General features: G+C 40.3%; 1 protein-coding gene across 5 annotated transcripts in view; it reads right to left on the bottom strand.

The window, feature by feature from the left end:
- The window catches only part of ADAMTSL3 (ADAMTS like 3), a 374,681-nt gene that overhangs the window by 208,418 nt on the left and 146,285 nt on the right, over nucleotides 1-19,978 (bottom strand). For all 5 annotated transcript variants that reach the window (XM_035024252.1, XM_035024249.1, XM_035024250.1 and 2 more), the window contains one exon: nucleotides 7,068-7,113. In XM_035024252.1, the coding sequence (XP_034880143.1) occupies nucleotides 7,068-7,113 (46 nt within the window). The remainder of the gene's footprint in view (nucleotides 1-7,067; nucleotides 7,114-19,978) is intronic.

Genomic DNA, 19,978 nt, shown 5'->3' with positions numbered 1-19,978 from the left:
AAGATCATCAGTTGATAAAATTGTATGGCACCTTCTTCCCTTAACCACGGCTAGTTTTCTCTGTATCTGACTCTTTGAACCCCAAGCCAAGGGTGTAAGAGAGCAGAGTGAAAACAACTTCCCTGACATTAGGCTCACTGATGTGGCCAGCATGCTCTAGGGACTGAAATTTCTTGCTGTCTGACCACTGACTGCCTTAAACTCCAGAAACCAAAGAAGTTTCACAGAATTAACAAGGTTTAATTAACAGACAGCCGAGGATGCCAGCCTACACTGAGTCCTTGCTGAAAAGGTGGCCAGGTTTGGACACAGGACCTGGCCTCCTTGGTCAGAAGCACACGCCTGGTCCACACCAGGACAGTCTTTCCCAGGAATTTGGAATTGCAATAGAAGAGCTGAGGACTCTCATCAGTCTGAGACTGAGCTAACCATCTCTTTCATGAGAAGCCTGTTGAAGCAAAGCAAGCCAGTTCTCACAACAAAGAAGAATGAATTAGACACGAAAGAAGGAACGATGACAAACCATGTATTTCAATAAGATTACATAACTTGGGCTTCTCACTTTCTGATTCCTGGGTCCAGGCCCTTAAGGTATGCTGATGCCCAAATTCCATTAAATATCCACACATCCATCCAGTGAATCCATTTTTCTTGAGCTATTTTGAGTAGGCTTCTGTTCCTGGGAAATGATGATCCCGATGAAGACACCCTTGTATCTGGACAATGCTTTCCTGTTTACAAGGGATCATACAGACATTCCCTTTGAGGTAGGTGGGTCAGAACTATCATTACCCTCATTTTACAAACAGAGGAAACTGTGATCCTCAAAGTTTTCAGTCACTAGCCCAAAGACACCCAGCTAGACTATGACAGAGCCAAGACTGATTCCCAAAGTAACAAGTGTTCCATTATATGATACCGCTTTCTAGTAATCTTGCAAGACATGGAGGGCTTACATTAAGCACTTTCATTTACTTGGCATCCTTCCAGTGTCAACACTAAGCCTGTCTAGTCGGCTTCTGCTGGGTCCCCTGCGCTGGCTCAAGACAATCTAGGGATTCTTGTGTCTTAAATAGTTTAGTTGACATTTAGGAAGCTTGAATACCAAACATTTTTCTGCTTCCCTTTCCCTGAGAAGCATTTCTTCATATCAGTTAAGACAACACATTAGTTAAATACACTTTATGGGCTTCGCCTAGGTTACCTGCTGTGGAGAACATAAAAGAAGAATATAATCCACCGCTTTCATGTCAAGAGCCTGCTATCTTATTGGAGATGCAGCACCTACTGCATGAAATACACTGACACAGTGGGTTACTGTCTGTATTTATAGATTCACAAGTAAGGCTTTGGATGAAGGAAATAAAATTGTTGTCCAAGTGTTAAATTAAAAATTGATTAAGTGGCAGGGTGCCTGGGTGGCTCAGTCAGTTAAGCATCTGACTCTTGATTTAAGCTTAGGTCATGAGGCCAGGGTCCTGGGATCAAGCCCAGCATTGGGCTCCATGCTCAGCGGGGAGTCTGCTTAGAATTCTCTCTCACTCTCTCGGTACCACCCCCTCCTGCATTCTCTCTGTCTCTAAAGTAAATAAATAAAAATCTAAAAAAAAATTAAGTGGAGTTAATATGGAAAGAATAGATCCTAGATCAGGAAGACTGGACTTAGGAGGGGGCAGCCAGTCTGGAAAGCATAGGAAAGGAGAAGGAGGAGGAGGACAGAGATTAGGAGAAGAGGGAGAAGGAGGGAAGGAGGATACAACTAGTACCCATTCAAGGACCATGCCAAAGACAGCGATCTCGTTTCCTTCCTCAAGCCATGAGGATATGCAAACCATTCTCATGGACAACTTAGGGAGAAATGCCCAAACAGGGAGATCACCTAAAAAACAGAGCATTTTTGTGCATAAGAGAGACCATTAGCTAAGGGATGATTTATATAATAGGACTAAACCAAGTTTTTACATGGGTTATATATTTAGGTCATTTTTCCCAGATAACCAGTGAGTAGAGACTTAGGAGAAATGTGATTTCTATTGTAAGCAAATTTTAAATTTTTATTTTATCTTCATATCCAAGTTGTACTATGCATTAAATTTTGGGATGCTCTAATATAACCAATGCCAAAATTTCTAGCATGAAAACAAGTTACTGTGAGTGGCCATTATAAGAAGGCAGTTAGCAAATGGTGCATCATGGAAAAGTGACGTTTCAGATGAGATTTAAGGGATGGCCTGCTGTGTTTAGGACAACTGTAGGAAAGAACACAAACAACAGAGACACAGCAGAAATGAAGTCAGTAGCGATGAGGGACCGGGACCAGGCATGGCCAGCAAAGGTGAAAGTTTGTGAGTTGATGCAAGTCAGGGGAATTAAAAGCAATGAGGATCCACAAAGGGGACTGAAAGCGTGGCACTTTAGGAGGACCTCTGTGACGGCAGCATGGATTGGGGTAGGAGCAGTGACAGTGGAAAGTAAAGAACACCTCTAAGAGGAAACTGCCAGAAACTAGCCATCCATAGGACCCGTGGCATGAAGAGTCTTTCAAGGGTCACATCAAATGTTGTCTCTTCTGGAAAGCCAACAGGGACCCCACCGTGCAGAATTAACCACTGCTCCCTCTGTGCTCACATAAAAATGTGTTCATGCTGCAAAAACACTCTGACCAAATCATGATATACTTGTTTTTAAAGGTATTTTCCCTTTGCTCTCTTCCAGCACTTCCTTTGATCCCATAAACCCTGGTATTAAAAAATGAGTAAGTCAGTGAATTCAAGTAGTAGAACTCCTTGCTGACATGCATGGCTTCCCTTGGAAAGTCTCCAATTGCTCTGGGAGATGCCTGATAAGGAAAATTCTTCACTGAGGCCTCAGGGGCCCCGCCCTGACCGTCAGGGTCTTTGCTGAGCGCTGACTGGAGGGTTATCTCTGAAGATGGCAGGTACCAGGGATTAGGGGCTGCTCCAGCCCAAAGCCCCATTTTCCCCAACAGAATGACCCCAGGGAGAGCTGCGGAAGCAAAGCCTGATTTCGCAGGGAGGGCAGTGTGGTCCTCATTGCCTGGCCGCACCTCCCATTCCTGCACACCAGGAGTGGGATTTCTTCCTCTCCACCCTCTGAATGTGTATCCCCGTCACACCCACACTTCCTAACAAAAGGACATTCGATCCTTCCTTGAGTGCCTGGAGCCTATTCTTCTCAGGTATCTTCTGCTGAGGGAGGTAGAGATCAGAAATGGGGCGGTCAAGCTCTGTCCTCGTAAAGCCCGACCCTCCCCTGTTTCGGGGACCCTCTCCCCCGACCTCGGGCCATTGGCGTGGGAGGCCCACGGCCATGGAGGACTTCATTTCCGTGACTTCCCCTCCGTTGCCTCTCCTCTCCCTGACTTCTGTCTCTTGCCAACTGTGAATATTCAGAAGGTCTGTCCTACAGCTCCTGGGGTTGGCGATTCTATAACGGTATCCGAAAGGGGGATGTCCCTGCAATTCCCCCCGTGAGTCATGTGCTCGTGGGTTGGGGGGAGCAGCCACGTTTGAGACTACTATTTGTACCATAATCAATCATCTAACAAAGCTCCAGACCTTTCAGGCTCCTTTCCAAGAAGCAGTCTGGTGTAGCAGAGTGGGTAGAAGCCTGCACTCCAGAGCCTGGAGCCCAACTGCCTGGGGTCTAGTTCAGCTTTGTGCCCTTGGGCGCATTTCCTACATTTCCTCCTGTGTAAGAGTGGAAATAAGGGGTGTCTGGGTGGCTCAGTCAGTTGAGCGTCTGACTCTTGATTTTTGGCTCAAGTGATGATCTCAGGGTTGCGGGATCGAGCCCCGTGTTGGGCTCTGTGTTCAGCACAGAGTCTGTTTGAGATTTTCTCTCTCTCTCTTCCTCTGCCCCTCCCCTGCTCTCTCTTTCAAATAAATAAATGTTTTTTAAAAAGTGGAAATAAAAACAGTATCTACTTTGTAGAGATATTATGAGGATTAAATCAGTTTATTCATGGATAGGCACTTGGAACAATGTTTAGCATTCAGGAAGTAGTGGATACGTGTGATCTGTTGTTGTTGTTGTTATTATTATTACTATTATTATTATTATTATTATTAAGTTTGGTTAAGAATTCAAAAGCTGGCACATACAGATGACAAGCTCTGTGGTTTTGAGGCCGAGAGCCTGAGCCTTCAGATAATCACGTGGAGGAATAGAAAGAAGTAGGAGTGACCTCTGGAATGGGAGGGAACGGTAGGTCTCTGGGGTCCCGCAGCAGTGACCTCCATTCCTCCACGGAGCAGACTTCCCTGATCACCAAGACGGTGAGGTCCCTCAGGGGGGAAGGGGATCTTGCGGCCCCATCGGATGGGCTCCCATGCCCCCAGAAATATAGGTGTAGGCATCTCTGAATCACAAGGTAAATCTCCCTCATAAGAGTGCCGCATCTTGGAATCACCAAAGGCAGCTTCCTTCAGAAGAGTGGGTGATGGGCCCCATTTCCAGGGAAAAGTGAAACCGCTGACTGTTCAGGGGGCATGGCCTGTCTCCCACGGGGACACTGAATGGCCATGAGAAGCAACAGCAGGGATGCACTGATGGGACCTCACGTCTCTCCCCAGTGGAGGTAGGTTGCCCCCTCCTGCCCTCTGCACCACCCTGGGTAGCAGGGAGGGGGAGATCTCAAAAGGGTGATTCTAAACCCCAATTAATAAAGTAGGAAGCAACTCAAGAAGAGACGTGACTATCTTTGTACCCTAAGTTCATGTGGTTACATCCACTCAGGATGCCTGACATCCTGGGTGTGTTTCTATGGTATATTCCCAGGAACACACTGTGTCATCTCTGCTGGGAAGACCACCAGCCCTGCTGCACAGATCCACTCCGATCTGCGGGAGGGCTTGGGGATGCACAGCAGCAGGGCCTGGCACACGGAGGTGGAGGGGTTTCCTGAGTGCTACAGCTCAGAAAGACTTGCCACGACCCCCCTTATTTCCCTGAAAGAAATTTTGTTTAAAACTCTGAGTTTGCAATGGCAAGCACAGCGATTAATGCCGCATTCTTATGAAATCTCTCTAAGGACCCCAACTCTGAGAACGAGAAAGGGCAACTTTCACTTTGTGGTCCTCCCCACTGGTCACCACCTTCTAAACCTCTATTCCTCACCAGCCTAGAGGTGGTAAAGGTTTCTGCAGGATCCTCACAGAGGGGCCTTCACATAGAGACAACAGGTCTTCCCAAGACCCACGGAGCCTCAGGGGCCTGGGATCTTCACTCAAGCGCACCCAAGTCCTAACCATTGCACCTAGTATGCACTGATTTTAGTAGATTACACTGTATGTCTACACTGTATGACCCAACACTCCTAGACCCTCTTAATACTTGTGTTGAAGAAAGGTACCTTTTTGGAATTAGCGAGAGCAGAATCTCTCTCTCTCTCTCTCTCTCTCTCTCTCACACACACACACACACACACACAGAAACCCAAGTGAAATCTCAAATGGCAACACCTTGATCTGGGCATTTAAAATTTAAAAGAATTCCCCTAGATAGTCTCAGAGTACTGCTGACTAGGATACTGTTGTGGAATTTATTGTTGAATGGCTGCAAGGAATTTGTGGTCATTTGTTAAAGCAGCACGTTATAAAAAGGAAAAAAAAAACCCTAAAAACAAACAACAACAACAAAACAAAAATATGCACCCAGGCAAAATGTAATAGATTAAACTGTCTCCTAGATAAAACCCTCAGGTTACTAATGCATTCACGTGCTTGCATGGGAAAACAAAGCCAGACTGTGTTTGTAACTAAATGTCTGATCTGTGCTCAAATCAATCTCTCTGCCTCCTGCGCCCCGACCCAGACCTCAGCTCATTTAATTAAGCATCACGCACAAGTGTCCCCCAAGTCCTCGGCCCTCCAGCCGGTCAGAGAACACGCGAAATCTATTTGCTTTGTGGTCCCAAATTCCTCCAAGGACATGGTGGACACCAATCTGTCTGCCCCAGGGCTGAGTGATATTGGAGTTTGAATGCCCAACAAATAGGCACCCACATTTCCCACTTGAGTTTGAAACCAGGTGAGATAGAAAGATAAACACTGCTGCTTCATCACTGATAAAAACAGACTGAAAACACGGCTGAGCCCTGTGGTCAGAAGGTCTGGCTCACGCTACCCACTCACTGCTGCCCAGGCGTGGCAGGGCTGCCCTCCCAGGACGAGTCTGGGTCTGCAGAATAAAGACCCTCAGACAGGACTTCTGTCTTATACTGGCCCAGAACAAGAGGGACAGAGCCCGAGTGAGTGAAACTTTTGAAATAAATTAATTACAACCAAGGGAGAAGAAATGGATTAAAAAAAATCTAAATCTCACTTTGATGTCCAGATTCTAATAATTTCCTTTTTATTCGCGTCATTTTGATTTGGGTCTGTATCACGAACAAGGGACATGTTTTAAGTGGAAAATAGGACGGATTCCTTCTGATATTTATTTTGCATTTTCAGAGCTGTAAAGCAAAAGGTTTGAATTTTTTTAGTGCTCACTGTTGTAGAACAAGAGAGAGGTTTATAAACCTGTCCCTACGGACGATTTCCTTGAATCACCAACAGAGCACTCTTAAACCCATCTTGCAGTGGGCAGGACAGGCGGTTTGGGGCAGGAAAAACGGCAGTAGACCAGTTCAAGTCTGTGCTCTTCCTTTGTGACCGGTGGAAACTAATTTTACCCCAGGGCCCCTCATTTGCAAAAGAGAAATAACCACACCTCGTCTGCCTATATCTCAGAGACAGGGTGGGGTTCCGGTGACATACTGTGCATAAAGCTCTTTGAACTTTGAAGGCACTTACAGGTATCAGGTATTGTTTCTATGAATTCAGAAATTATTAAATATTTACCAAATCAGTTTATAAATGTGAAATGGCCTAAAAAGGTAGTACACAAGGAAGGTATGAGATACACAAAATCTGTTGTCAATTAAAAAAATGGTTAAATTTTCCCCAAAGGGTACCAAGGGCCCATCAGCTTTACAGTACACACAGTCTTCCAACTTAACACATGAACATTATTGGATTATAGATTTTTATTACAAAACTTACATGATTGCTGCATGTCTTGTATCGAATATTCTGCCCTTCACAATTCCTAGAGGAAAAAAGAGGGAAAAAGAAATGATTTCATAGAACTGACAAGCAGCACAAAGGAAAGAAGAAAGGAAGGAAGGAGGGAGGGAAGGAGGGAGAGAGGAAGAGAGAGAGGGAGGAAGGGAGGAAGGGAGGAAAGGAGGAAGGAAGGAAGAAGGAACAAAGAAAGAAAGAAAGGAAATGAGGGAGGGAGGAGAGAGAGAGAGAAGGAAGGAAGGAAGGGGAAATGAGGGAGGGAGGAGAGAGAGAGAGAAGGAAGGAAGGAAGGAAGGGAGGGAGAGAGGCAGGGAGGAAGAGAGGCAGGTCAATACAAGGTGATACTGATAAAACTTTTATTAGTCCACGTTACCTCAGAGATTCAAAGTTTAAATTCTAAGAAATAACATTCAAAAATCAGGAGGGCAAAAATCTCATGAAAGTGTCACTTTAAATGGAGAGTGAATTCTTTAGTTGAATTAATGTAATGACATTACTTACGTGCAGTTTTTACCCTGGGAGCCATATAACCACTGAAATTAATGTATAACGTGTGTGCATACTTGTGGGTTTTTTCTGTGAAAAAGTATAGGAAACTACGGGTAGACGCATTCATGCACCATGTCCCTCACTCACTGAAGGAACCTAAGTTGGCTGGGCTCTCCATGACCTCCTTCTGTAATCGATACGATGGTCTCTGTTAGACATTTACTTGAGGCAACATTCTACAATTTATTCCAGCTATTGGCCTTATTGAACGGAAGCTACAAAATAGTGTCCAGGTGACCTTCTTGGGAGGCTGGTGCTATAGGGTCTGAAGTCATCTATAGGCTTGAGAATCCTCCAGGAACGACCGCCAACGAACACTATCCTCCCCTCCAGCCACTGGGTCTAGAATCCTGCCACTCATTCTCTAGGCAGATTCTTCCTTTGGATGCTTGAGATTCCATCTGCCAGGTACTTTCCTCAATCAGTGCTTGCTGCTTCATAGTTTATATTATATTTACTCCTTAAAGTTAGCTGGTCTGCTCATGGTACCTTTCCCAACTTTTCAATCACACATTCTTACCTTTGGTTTTCCTGGTCAGCTCAATGGCAGATTTGCAGCCAAGAAAGCTAAACACAGGCTTAACTCAACATCTTGCATTGAAAGTCAGTTGATACTATTTCAATGTTTTAAAATATTTTGTCCTAGAAGAATAGAAATTTCATTTTTTTTTAAAGATTTTATTTATTTATTTATTTGAGACAGAATGAGAGAGAGAGAGCACATGAAAGGGGGGAGGGTCAGAGGGAGAAGCAGACTCCCCGCCGAGCAGGGAGCCTGATGTGGGACTCGATCCAGGGACTCCAGGATCATGACCTGAGCCGAAGGCAGTCACTTAACCAACTGAGCCACCCAGGCGCCCTAGAAATTTAATTTAAAAAAAATTTTTTTAAAGATTTTATTTATTTGAGAGAGAGAGAGATCACAAGCAGGGGGTAAGGGACAGAGGAAGAGGGGGATGCAGGCTCCCCGCTGAGCAGGGAGCCTGATGTGGACCTTGATCCCAGGACCTGGGATCATGACCTGAGCCGAAGGCAGACACTTAACCGACTGAGCCACCCAGGCACTGCAAGAAAAGAAATTTTTAAGAAGTGAATCTGAGTGAGGGCACCTGGGTGGCTCAGTCGGTTAAGCATCCGACTCTTGATTTTGGCTCAGGTCATGATCGCAGGGTCCTGAGATGGAGCCCTGTGCTGGGCTCACTGCTCAGCCGGGAGTCTGCTTGAGATTTTCTCTTTTACTCTCCCTCTGCCCCTCCCTCCTCCCTCTCTAAAAAAAGAAAAGTGAATCTGAGTGGATCTGATTTTTGGCTGGTATGGTTTAAATAGGAGCCTCTATGAAATAATTGATAATCTATTTCAGTAATATGCAATTCACTGCACGTATTTGCTGATGATTCCATTTTTACTGATTACAAAAAGAGTACGTGAAGACTAATAATATGCCAAGGAGACTAATCAATCTTTCAAAATCCCATCACCAAGACCTTCGCTCTCAATATTTTGGCATTTAATGATCCAGCATTTCTGCATGACTTACAGATGTGAAAGCATACTACTAATTCAACTTCGTACTAGTTTTAATCTAATATAACATTTTATTACTAATTCTTTGGAGAAATTGTTTTAATAACTATATAATAGTCCATTATACAGACATTACATTTTTTGTAGGTCTGAATTTAAATTTTAATTGTGGTAAAATACACATAACATAAATTCACCATCTTAACCATTTTTAGATACACAATCCAGAATTAAGTATATCCACACTGCTGTACAAACATGACATTTTATGGTTATTTATGCTGCCTTTTTCCCCATGCTTTTTAAATTTACATACAGTAAAATTCACTCTCTTGGGGGTGTACAATTTTATGAGTTTTGACAGACCCATCCTCCACATGACCAATTTTCTTTTAACGGAGTGATTATTTTGTATTTTATCATGTCTGACACTTTTTGATCCTGCTTTCCACTTTTTCTTTCTTTGCAGTCGTTCTCAAACTCAGACTTCTCCACTTTCATCTCATACCATACCTTCCTGTCTGTTCCAGTTGTAGCATATACCCCTAATGGGATTAAGGAGACAGGCATATGGGAGGAAGAACTTTGGGAGTGAAAAAAAAAAAAAAAAAACGCATTACAGATAATGCTTGGAAAGCATCATCTAAATGATAGTTAAATTTCTGAACTTAAAGGCAGACAAGGTATCCAATCAGTGGCCCCTGTTTAATACAATTGTCATGACTTGGGGATTAGAACATCTTCCCAGATGCTATCGTAGTAATAGGTTGACCCAGTCTTAGCATTTTGTAACACTGCCTATTTCCTCTTCTTGTGTCTTGTCATAGGTACATGACCCTGAAATTTATTAAACTTTCGATGAGGCTACAACAAACTTGAAACATTCAAGAAGCACCAAACTGCGAGGCTGGCGGGGCAAACGGTATTAGGGTGGAGAAGTCTCTCTCTTGGTCGAGGGTTAGTGATGCTGTTCTCCTAGGAGACAGTTATGCCAGTAGACAAGGTCATGTACTTACACAACTTATTTCATTGTGCTTTTATTTGAGGGGAAAAAAAAAGAAGAAGAAAATAAATTACAGAAAAAGTGAAAGGGGTAATTTAAAGTACTCTGTTTATTTTGGAAAGGCCCCAACTGAGGAAAGCAGCTAATAGGTTAGGGAAGTGATAACCAAAAGCTTTTGTACCACACTGACTTGGAATCCTAAAAGGCTTTTAATTCTACTGTCCAGAGAGCAGGCAAATTGCAAAGACACATGTTAAGACAGTATTTGAATTGAAATACTGATACACAAAACAAACAAACTAACTAACAAAATGTAGAAACCTACAAAGAAAGACATTTTCTTTAAAAGTGTTCTGGAACTTCAGAAAAAAATTATTTCAGATGCACTGTTACCAACTGTGTAACTTTAGCTGTTTGCATGAAAAGCAAAACTACTTTTGTAGGGGCGCCTGGGTGGTTCAGTCAGGTAAGCGTCTGCCTTTTCAGCTCAGGTCATGATCCAGGGTCCTGGGATCGAGTCCTGTATCGGGCTCCCTGCTCAGCAGGGAGTCTGCTTCTCCCTTTCCCTCTGCCCCCCCCAACTTGTGCCCTTCTCTCTCTCTCTCCCCCAAATAAATAAAATGTTAAAAAAAAAAAAAAGGTGGGGTGCCTGGGTGGCTCAGTCGTTAAGCGTCTGCCTTCGGCTCAGGTCATGATCCAGGGTCCTGGGATCGAGCCCCACATCGGGCTGCCTGCTCAGTGGAGAGTCTGCTTCTCCCTCTCCTCCCTGCTTGTGTTCTCTCTTGCTGTCTCTGTCACTATCTGTCTCTCTCTCTCAAATAAATAAATAAAATCTTAAAAAAAAGAAAAGAAAAGAAAATCTACTTTTGTAAAAAGAAATTTAAAACTAAAAGGAAAGAACGTATCCTTGAAAACAGTTTATGGCTGTGTCTCAGGTCTGCTGGTATAGACCACAGAGTCACAGTCTACACCCGACTGCCATCTGCTGTGCCCTGATCGCAAGCCTAGCATCCAGGAAGCACAAGCTTGTGTCTTAACTGATGAGCCTGAAAATCTAAACCTACGACACGAGGATATGTCCACGACCAATCCCACTACAAGTGCAGCAAAGTGATAGGGAACGAGAGCATTTTACTTCATGAACTCTCAGAATAGAAAGTACCATTCTGGACTCATTCCTTCTCCAGCAACTTCTTATGGTGAACCTACTAAGTACCAGGATGTGAATATAAAGATGCGGGGAAACTATCTCTCAATTCCCCTAACAAATCAGTAGTAAGATTTTTTTTTTTTTTAAACCCAACCATCTAGCCAACATTTTTAACGTTCTACTTCACTTCAACCTAACACACGGTAAACTCACGGACTGGTCTCTATTGATGTGGTATGCCTTGGTTACAATTTAGTATGAAAATGAATGACCACTTTATGAAACAGGCATAAAATGAAATTCAAGTTATTTTAAAGTTAAGGACACTGGAGTCCTAATTCCCCAAGCAGGAACCTGCCAGCTTATTCTGGAAATAATTCCTTTGGCCCGAAGCAACTGAGCTGCAGAAATATTACTTCCAAGTTTTTAATTTCATTCTAATTATTATATGCAAGAGCTAATGGTTATCAGGAGTGTATGAAAATTCAAGAACATCATTTCACAATTATGTATTTTCTATCCATTACAACATTCATAACGCCCTGAAATTGGAGATTTTTGAAGCTATAAATTTATGAATATATAAAAAACATATGTTGATTCCACATGAGGATACATTAAAAACATTAATAAAATTTCCCTGGAGTTCACAGCAGTATAATTTATTACATTCATTTGATGATATATTGACCCAAATACTAGTGCCTTAAAGACTGAGAAGCATGTGTTTTGAAGAATAAAAATACATTAATTTTTTAAATAGTAGTTAACTTAAACCTGTTTCCCATGGTTGGCAGTTGACTAGTATATCGAGTTACAAATTCCTGCAAGAGAGACATTCTGGCTGGGTTATGCTCTGCAGTGCAAAAGCACTGACTGTGAATTTAAATATAATCAAATCCTGAAATAACATTATCTGCAAAGAAATAAATGAGCAAAATAGCTGCATTCATCCCCTTCCCTAAATCATTCATTTAAATAAGCACCTTGATAAAAAGAGAAGGCACTGAAATGCTTTCAAAAGCTTTGGGATGGTGCTTTGTTTGATTTTATATGTAACCACCTCCATCTTCCTTCTCCAAGAAAAATGGACCACAGAGCTCCATATTTACGAAGATTTAACAAGTCTCTAAGGCTCTCCTAGGATAAAGAGACTTGATAAGCTTTCCAAGGGAAGTAGGTTTCCTTCTTAAGAATCTCAGGGTACTTTCAAAATGACAGTAAAGTTCTTAATGTGGGAGGGGGTCAGGAATGATTAAAGTTTGAGGCTGCACAAAAGGTGGGGAGCAGGGATGAGCTGAACCATTAACGCAGCTGCTGTCCTTCTTTCGAATTAATCTAATTCAATTTTTATGCAGAGACATGATGTTACTGTCCCTGTTTCTCATCAGAGACACAGAGTGATGGGGGTGCCATAGGCCTGGCCCCATGCCAGGAACCAAACCGGAGACAGGACATATATCACCATACATTTATCTGACTAGAAAGACCATAAGACATACTATTCTCTCATTTAATTTTTTTAATACTTGATTAGGATCTTTTCTAGCCTGATATATTTGTTCAAATTAGATGAGCTCAGGGAGTAAACAAATTTGGAGATTCTCAGGCCTAAGAGCAAATTTTAGAAGACAGGTTAAGATTTGTGCATAAGTAGACTAAAAAAACACTGAAGTCCTAAAAAACTGAAAAAAAAAAAATTAAGCAAGTACTACTTCGGGGATGAACACTTGAAATAGAGTAGCAATATGTATAACTGAATTGTTTTTGTGTTCTTACAAGTATTTTATTATGAAATGTTTTAAGTCCACAAAAAAAGAATGACACAAACTACATATACCCACTAGAAAGCCTCATCGTTTCTTAAAGTTTTCTTTGGAATTATTTTTAAGAAATGTATCATTACAAATATGGTGCAAGTCCCCTGCCAAACCCCCTCAATCCTATTCCCTTGCCTCCCTCTGCAGAGGCAACTAAGTAAATGGTATCATAGGGTGCATGACATTCACAGCTTGATTTTTTTAATTTGTATCAACACTATGTTTTTGAGAACATCCATGTTGATAGACCCAACTCGAATTCATTTTTATGATTCCATAGGAACCCAATGTATAAATATACCACCATGTATTTATCAATTCTTTTTTTTTAAGATTTTATTTATTTGGCAGAGAGAGACAGTGAGAGAGGGATCACAAGCAGGGGGAGTGGGAGAGGGAGAAGCAGACTCCCCATTGAGCAGGGAGCCCCACGAGTGGCTCGATCCCAGGACCCTAGGATCATGACCTGAGCCGAAGGCTCATGGCAGATGCTTAACGACTGAGCCACCCAGGTGCCCCAATTCTTTTTCTTTTTTATTGGCCAATTTTCCTAAAGTTTATGAAGATTCTGCAATAAACAATCTTACACAATCCCCTTAGGCATATCTGCATGCATTTCTCTGGGATATATACCTGGGAGGGACTGTTCTGCTGTGGGCACTTACAGCTTCACTATGACTAGATATTGACAAATTGCTCTCTAAAAGTGAGAGTACCAATTTTCACCCCCATTCATAGTGCAGGAAGGTTCTTATTTTCACACATCTAGGTCAATATTTGGCATTTTAAAACATTTTAAGTTTTTCCCAATCTGAAGAATATAAAATATCTCACTTTGTATTCTTTCATGTCTTTTTGTGAATGAGGTTAATATTGCCATTTGTTTTTGATTATGCAGGTTTCCCTTCTGTGAATTTCCTGTCCGTATTCCTTCTTCATTTTTCTACAAGTTTGTTTTTGCTTTTGTTTTTTGTTGTTGTTGTTTTTGCTTTTGTTTTACTGGTATGTAGAAGTTACTTAAATATTTCAGATATTAATCCCTTATTGTCTATATTCATTGTCAAAAGTCTCCCACTCTAAGCTTTTCCTTTGTTTTATAGTATATTTTCATGATATAAAATTGTTTGTGTAGTGGACTTGAATTTATCAATATTTTCCTTTAAATCTTGTATCTCTAAAATTGTGTAGTGGACTTGAATTTATCAATATTTTCCTTAAACTCTTTGTATCTTAGTTAAGGAATAATTCACTACCCAGAGATCATAAAGACATTCTCTGGTATTTTCTTCTAAATGTTTTCAAGCTTTGCTTTTCATAAGTAGACTTTAATGCACCTAGAATGTATTCTTTATGTGTATTGACATTTTCTAATATTTTCCCTTTGGATATCAATAATCATACCTGAGCCCCACATACTGAAGATCCACCCTTTCTCTAAAAAATTTTAGTGCCACCTCTAATATATTTCAAATGCTCATATATGCATGTTTTTGTTTCTTGGATCTCCATTTTGCTACATTGGTCTCTTATTTGTCCCGATGCTACTATGGTAGTTAAATTTCTTAAATTTCAGTGTCTGGGCAAGTTACCCATTTTGTTGTTTGAAAAATTGTTTTCATTACCTTTGCATTTCCATATGATTCTTAGAATTGGAATTACACTTAAAGATTAATTTGGTGGGAAATGTATTTTTATGATGTTGTGACTTCCTATTTATGTTCATATTATATCTCACCATTTACTTAGGTGAGATTTTAAATCTTTCATAAAGGTCTTGTACAGTTACTGAATATTTTACAAGGTACCTCATATTTTGTTAGTAGTGTAAATGGCATCTTTATGAAATTTTGCTTTCTCAGTTCTTGCTACCATATAAGAATACAGTTGTTGTCTGTGCATTAATCTTGTTTACAGTACTAGGACTCTTATTAGTCCTATTTTTTTATGTGTAGATATTCTTAGATTATATCTTAGATAATCAGGTAGTCTCTGAATCCTGAGAACTTTATTTTTTCCTTTCTAATTCTTATACTTTGTATTTCTTTTTCTTGCCTGATTATACTGACTAGGGCCTCAAAAACAATAACAAATTTAAACAATGACAGCAGGCATTCTTATTTCATACCTAATATCAGAGAAAATGCATGATATTTTACTATGAAGGATGATATTTACTATACATTAAGAGTACACCTCTATTTCTAGTTTGCTAAATTTTTCTTTTCAATTATGAAAAAAAATGTATCAATGTAGATAACTGTAATTTTTCTCTCTTATGTCATCAATGCTGTGCCTGATGGTGCTTACTCATGGCAAATATTCCCTTTTGTATTATGTATCTTAGGATTGCAAGCTAATCTTAAATAAAGGATCTACTGATAGGAATAGGAATCCCATAGAGCCTGCCTTGGTGGTCTGTCCCTCCACATCTTGTATTACTGCCAGTAGCCTCAGAGCTATCAAGGGTTACAAGACCACTTTTGATATTCATTTCTCATCTCAAAGCTTCCACAATCATATGGGACATATACATTCAACTCAATATGTACAATATATGTAAATCAATATACATGTATCTCAAACTCTTGGAACAGGTCCATTGTTCCCAAGTGGAAATTTTTTTTAATTCAGTGTTGAGACCAAGAATTTAAAATTTTCTATGCTGGTATGTGGTTTTCTTGTTTTTTGTGGGGTTTTTTTGGTCCTAGTCCATCTGTTTAGGAAACATATGGACTTCAAAGATCCTGCCTTTATATTATGGTTGGAGTTCCTATGCTGTGCCTCACAGACACTCAAGACTTGATCTCTTGTGATTATGAAGGAATTAAAACTCAACAGGCCGCGTTCTGGACACCAAGAGATTCCCTCTCCATTCCCCAGACAGGCACAGAATCAGGTATGCACTTCTTGGTCTGGCATTCAGTTACCTCTTTGTTTTTTTGGTTCTGTGGATTCCCTTTAATTTCTTCTAGGTTCACCTATACTTTTTTATTAAGACTTGTTAATGTTGTGGGGTTTTTTTAATCCAATTAACATAGAGTGTTAGATTAGTTTCAGATATACAATATAGTGATTCAACAATTTTATACATTACTCAGTGGAAAGAGCCAAGATGTCCATCGACAGATGAATGGATAAAGAAGATGTGGTATATATACACAATGGAATATTATGCAGCCATCAAAATAAATGAGATCTTGCCATTTGCAACGACGTGGATGGAACTGGAGGGTATTATGCTGAGCGAAATAAGTCAAACAGAGAAAGACATGTATCATATGACCTCACTGATATGAGGAATTCTTAATCTCAGAAAACAAACTGAGGGTTGCTGGAGTGGGGGGTGGGGTGGGAGGGATGGGGTGACTGGGTGTTAGACACTGGGGAGGGTATGTGCTCTGGTAAGCGCTGTGAATTGTGCAAGACCGTTGAATCTCAGATCTGTACTTCTGAAACAAATAATGCAATATATGTTAAGAAAAAAAAAAAAAGAAGAAGAAGGTAGCAGGAGGGGAAGAATGAAGCGGGGGAAATCGGAGGGGTAGATGAACCATGAGAGACGATGAACTCTGAAAAACAAACTGAGGGTTCTAGAGGGGAGGGGGGTGGGAGGATGGGTTAGCCTGAGGAGGGCACATTCTGCATGGAGCACAGGGTGTTATGCACAAACAATGAATCATGGAACACTACATCTAAAACTAATGATGTAATGTATGGGGATTAACATAAGAATAAAAAAAAAAATTGAATATACATTACTCAGTGCTCATCACGAGGAGTGTACTCTTGATCCCCTTTACATATTTCACCCCTCCCTTCACGCTCCTCACCTCCAGCAACCATCAGTTTGTTCTCTGTATTTAAGAGTCTAGGGTTTGGTTTTTTTTTTGGGGGGGGGGTCTCTTTTTTCTTTGTCTGTTTTGTTTCTTATATTCCATATATGAATGAAATCTTATAGTATTTGTCTTTCTCTGATTGCCTTATTTCACTTAGCATTATAACCTCTTGCTCCATCCATGTTGTTGCAAATGGCAAGATTTCATTCTTTTTTATGGCTGAGTAACAGTCCATTGTGTACATATATCACATCTTCTATATCCATTTATCTATAGATGGGACATTTAGGTTGTTTCCATATCTTGGCTATTGTAAATAATGCTACAACAAAGGGTGCATATTTCTTTTCAAATTTGTGTTTCCATTTTCTTTGGGTAAATACCCAGTATGGAATTACTAGATCACATGGTAATTCTATTTTTAATTTTTTGATGAACCTCCATACTGTTTTCCACAGTGGCTGCACCAATTTGCATTCTCACATCAGCCATAGAAACATTTTTCTAGATATGTCTCCTCTGGCAAGGGAAATAAAAGCAAAATTAAACTACTGGGACTGCAACAACAAAAAAAGCTTTTGCAGAGCAAACAAAACCATCAACAAAACAAAACGGGGATCTACTTAATATTAGAAGATATTTGCAAATGATATATCCAGTAAGAGGTTTATTCCAAAATATATAAAGAACTTATACAACTCAATACCAAAAAAAGAAATAATCCAATTAAAAATGGGCACAGGACCTGAATAGACATTTTTCCAGAGAAGACAAAGAGATGGCTGACACATTGAAAAGATGCTCAGCATGACTAATCATCAGGGAAATGCAAATTAAAATCATAATGAGATATCACTTTACACCTATCAGAATGGCTAAAATCAAAACACAAGAAATAACAAGTGTTGGCGAGAATGTGAAGAAAAAGGAAGCTTCATGCACAGTTGGTGAGAAGACTATTTTTTAAAGCAGTTTAGGTTCACAGGGGAAGGTTCAGAGAGCTCCCATATGCTCCCTTCCCCCACACATGCATAGCTTCCCCCATTATCAACATTCCCAACCAGAGTGGTACCTTTGTTACAATTGATGAATCTACAATGACACATCATGATCACCCAAAGTCCACAGATTACATTACCGTTAATTCTTGGTGTTGAACATCCAGTAGGTTTGAACAAATGTATAACAACATGTATCCATCATTATGATATAATATGGAGTATTTTCACTGCCATAAAAATCCTCTGTGCCTTGCCTTTTCAGCCCTTCCCCACCCTAACACCTGGCAACCACAGTCTCCAGAGTTTTATCTTTTCCAAAATGTCATATGGTTGGAATCACAGTATACAGCCCTTTCAGATTGGCTTCTTTCACTTAGGGATGCATTTAAGGTTCCTCCATGTCTTTCCACGGATTAATAGCCATTTCTTTTTAGTGATAAATCATATTCCATTGTCTGGATGGACCACGGCTTATTTATCCATTCACCTATTAAGGGCATCTTAGTTGCTTCCAAGACTTGGCAACTATGAATGAAGCTGCTGTAGACATCCATGTGCAGGTTTTTGTGTGGCTATAAGCTTTGGACTCCCTTGGGTAAATACCAAGGAGTGCAACTGCTGGCTAGTGTGGTAAGAATGTTAAACATACTGCTAAACTATCTTCCAAGGTGGCTGTACCATTTTGCACTCCCACCAGCAACGAATGAGAGCTCCTGCTATTCTACCTCCTCACCAGCATGTGGTGTGGTCAGGGTTCCAGATTTTTTACCTCTAATAGAAATGCAGTGGTAACTCATTGTTGTTTAATTTGCATTTCTCTGACAACATATGATGTGCAATGTCTTTCCATATGATCATTTGCCATCTCTATATCGTCTTTGGTGCAGTGCCTGTAAGGGCTTTGATCCATTTTTTAATTAGGCTGTCCATTTTCTTATCATTAAACTTTAATAGATCTTTGTATATTCCTTCATCAGATATGTCTTTTGCAAATATTTTCTCCCAGTCTGAGGTTTGTCTTCTCATTCTCTTGACACTGTCTTTTGCAGAGCAGAAGCTTTTAATTTTAATGAAGTGTCTTTCGTGGTGTATCTAAAAAGTCATTGTCATTGCCACACTCAAGGCCATCTGTGTTTTCTCCCATGTTATCTTCTAGACTTTTATAGTTTTATGTTTTACATTTATGCCTATGATCCATTTTGAGTTAACTTTTATGAATGATGCAAATCTGTGTCTAAATTCTTTTTTTTTTTTTTTGGCATGTAAATGTGTTCCAAATGGTGTTCCAGCACCATATGTTGAAGAGACTATCTTTGCTCCATTGTGTTGCTTTTGTTTCTTCGTCAAAGATCAGGTGACTATATTCAATTGGTCTATTTCTGGGCTCTCTATTCTATTCCATTGATCTATTTGTCTATTCTTTCACCAATATCATATTCTCTTCATTACTGTAGCTTTATAGTAAGTCTAGATATCAAATAGTGTCAATCCTCCAACTATGTCCTTCTTCAATCTTGTGTTGGCTATTCTGGGTCTGTCCACATAAATTTTAGAATCAGTTTGTCAGTATCTTAAAAAATAACTTGCTGGGATTTTGATTGGGATTTCATTGAATTTATAGAACCAGGTTGGGAGGAACTGACATCTTGACAATATTGAGTCTTTCTATCCATGGACATGGAATATCTCTTCATTCAGCTTTATTATTTTTAAAAAGTTTTATGTTCTATCTTACCTGGCATTTCTAGGTGTTTTTTCCTAATTAATTTAAATATTTTATTTAAAAATAATTATAAATCCCAGGCATTTCTAAAAAAATAATGAAAAGAGATCCCATATACACTTGACCTTATTTCCCTCAATGGTAACATCTTGCAAAAGTATGGTACAATGACAGAATCAGGACACTGACATTAATACAGTCAAAATACAGAACATTTGTATCACCACAAGGATCTCTCAAGTTGCCTTTTATAGCTGTACCTTCTTTCTTTCCACCCTCACCTC

The sequence above is a fragment of the Mirounga leonina genome, unplaced genomic scaffold, assembly GCF_011800145.1.
Source record: "Mirounga leonina isolate KUSES-001 unplaced genomic scaffold, KU_Mleo_1.0 Mir_178, whole genome shotgun sequence".
Taxonomy (NCBI): domain Eukaryota; kingdom Metazoa; phylum Chordata; class Mammalia; order Carnivora; family Phocidae; genus Mirounga; species Mirounga leonina.
Note: the sequence above shows the minus strand (reverse complement) of the source record. Positions and strands in the feature narration are given on the sequence as shown.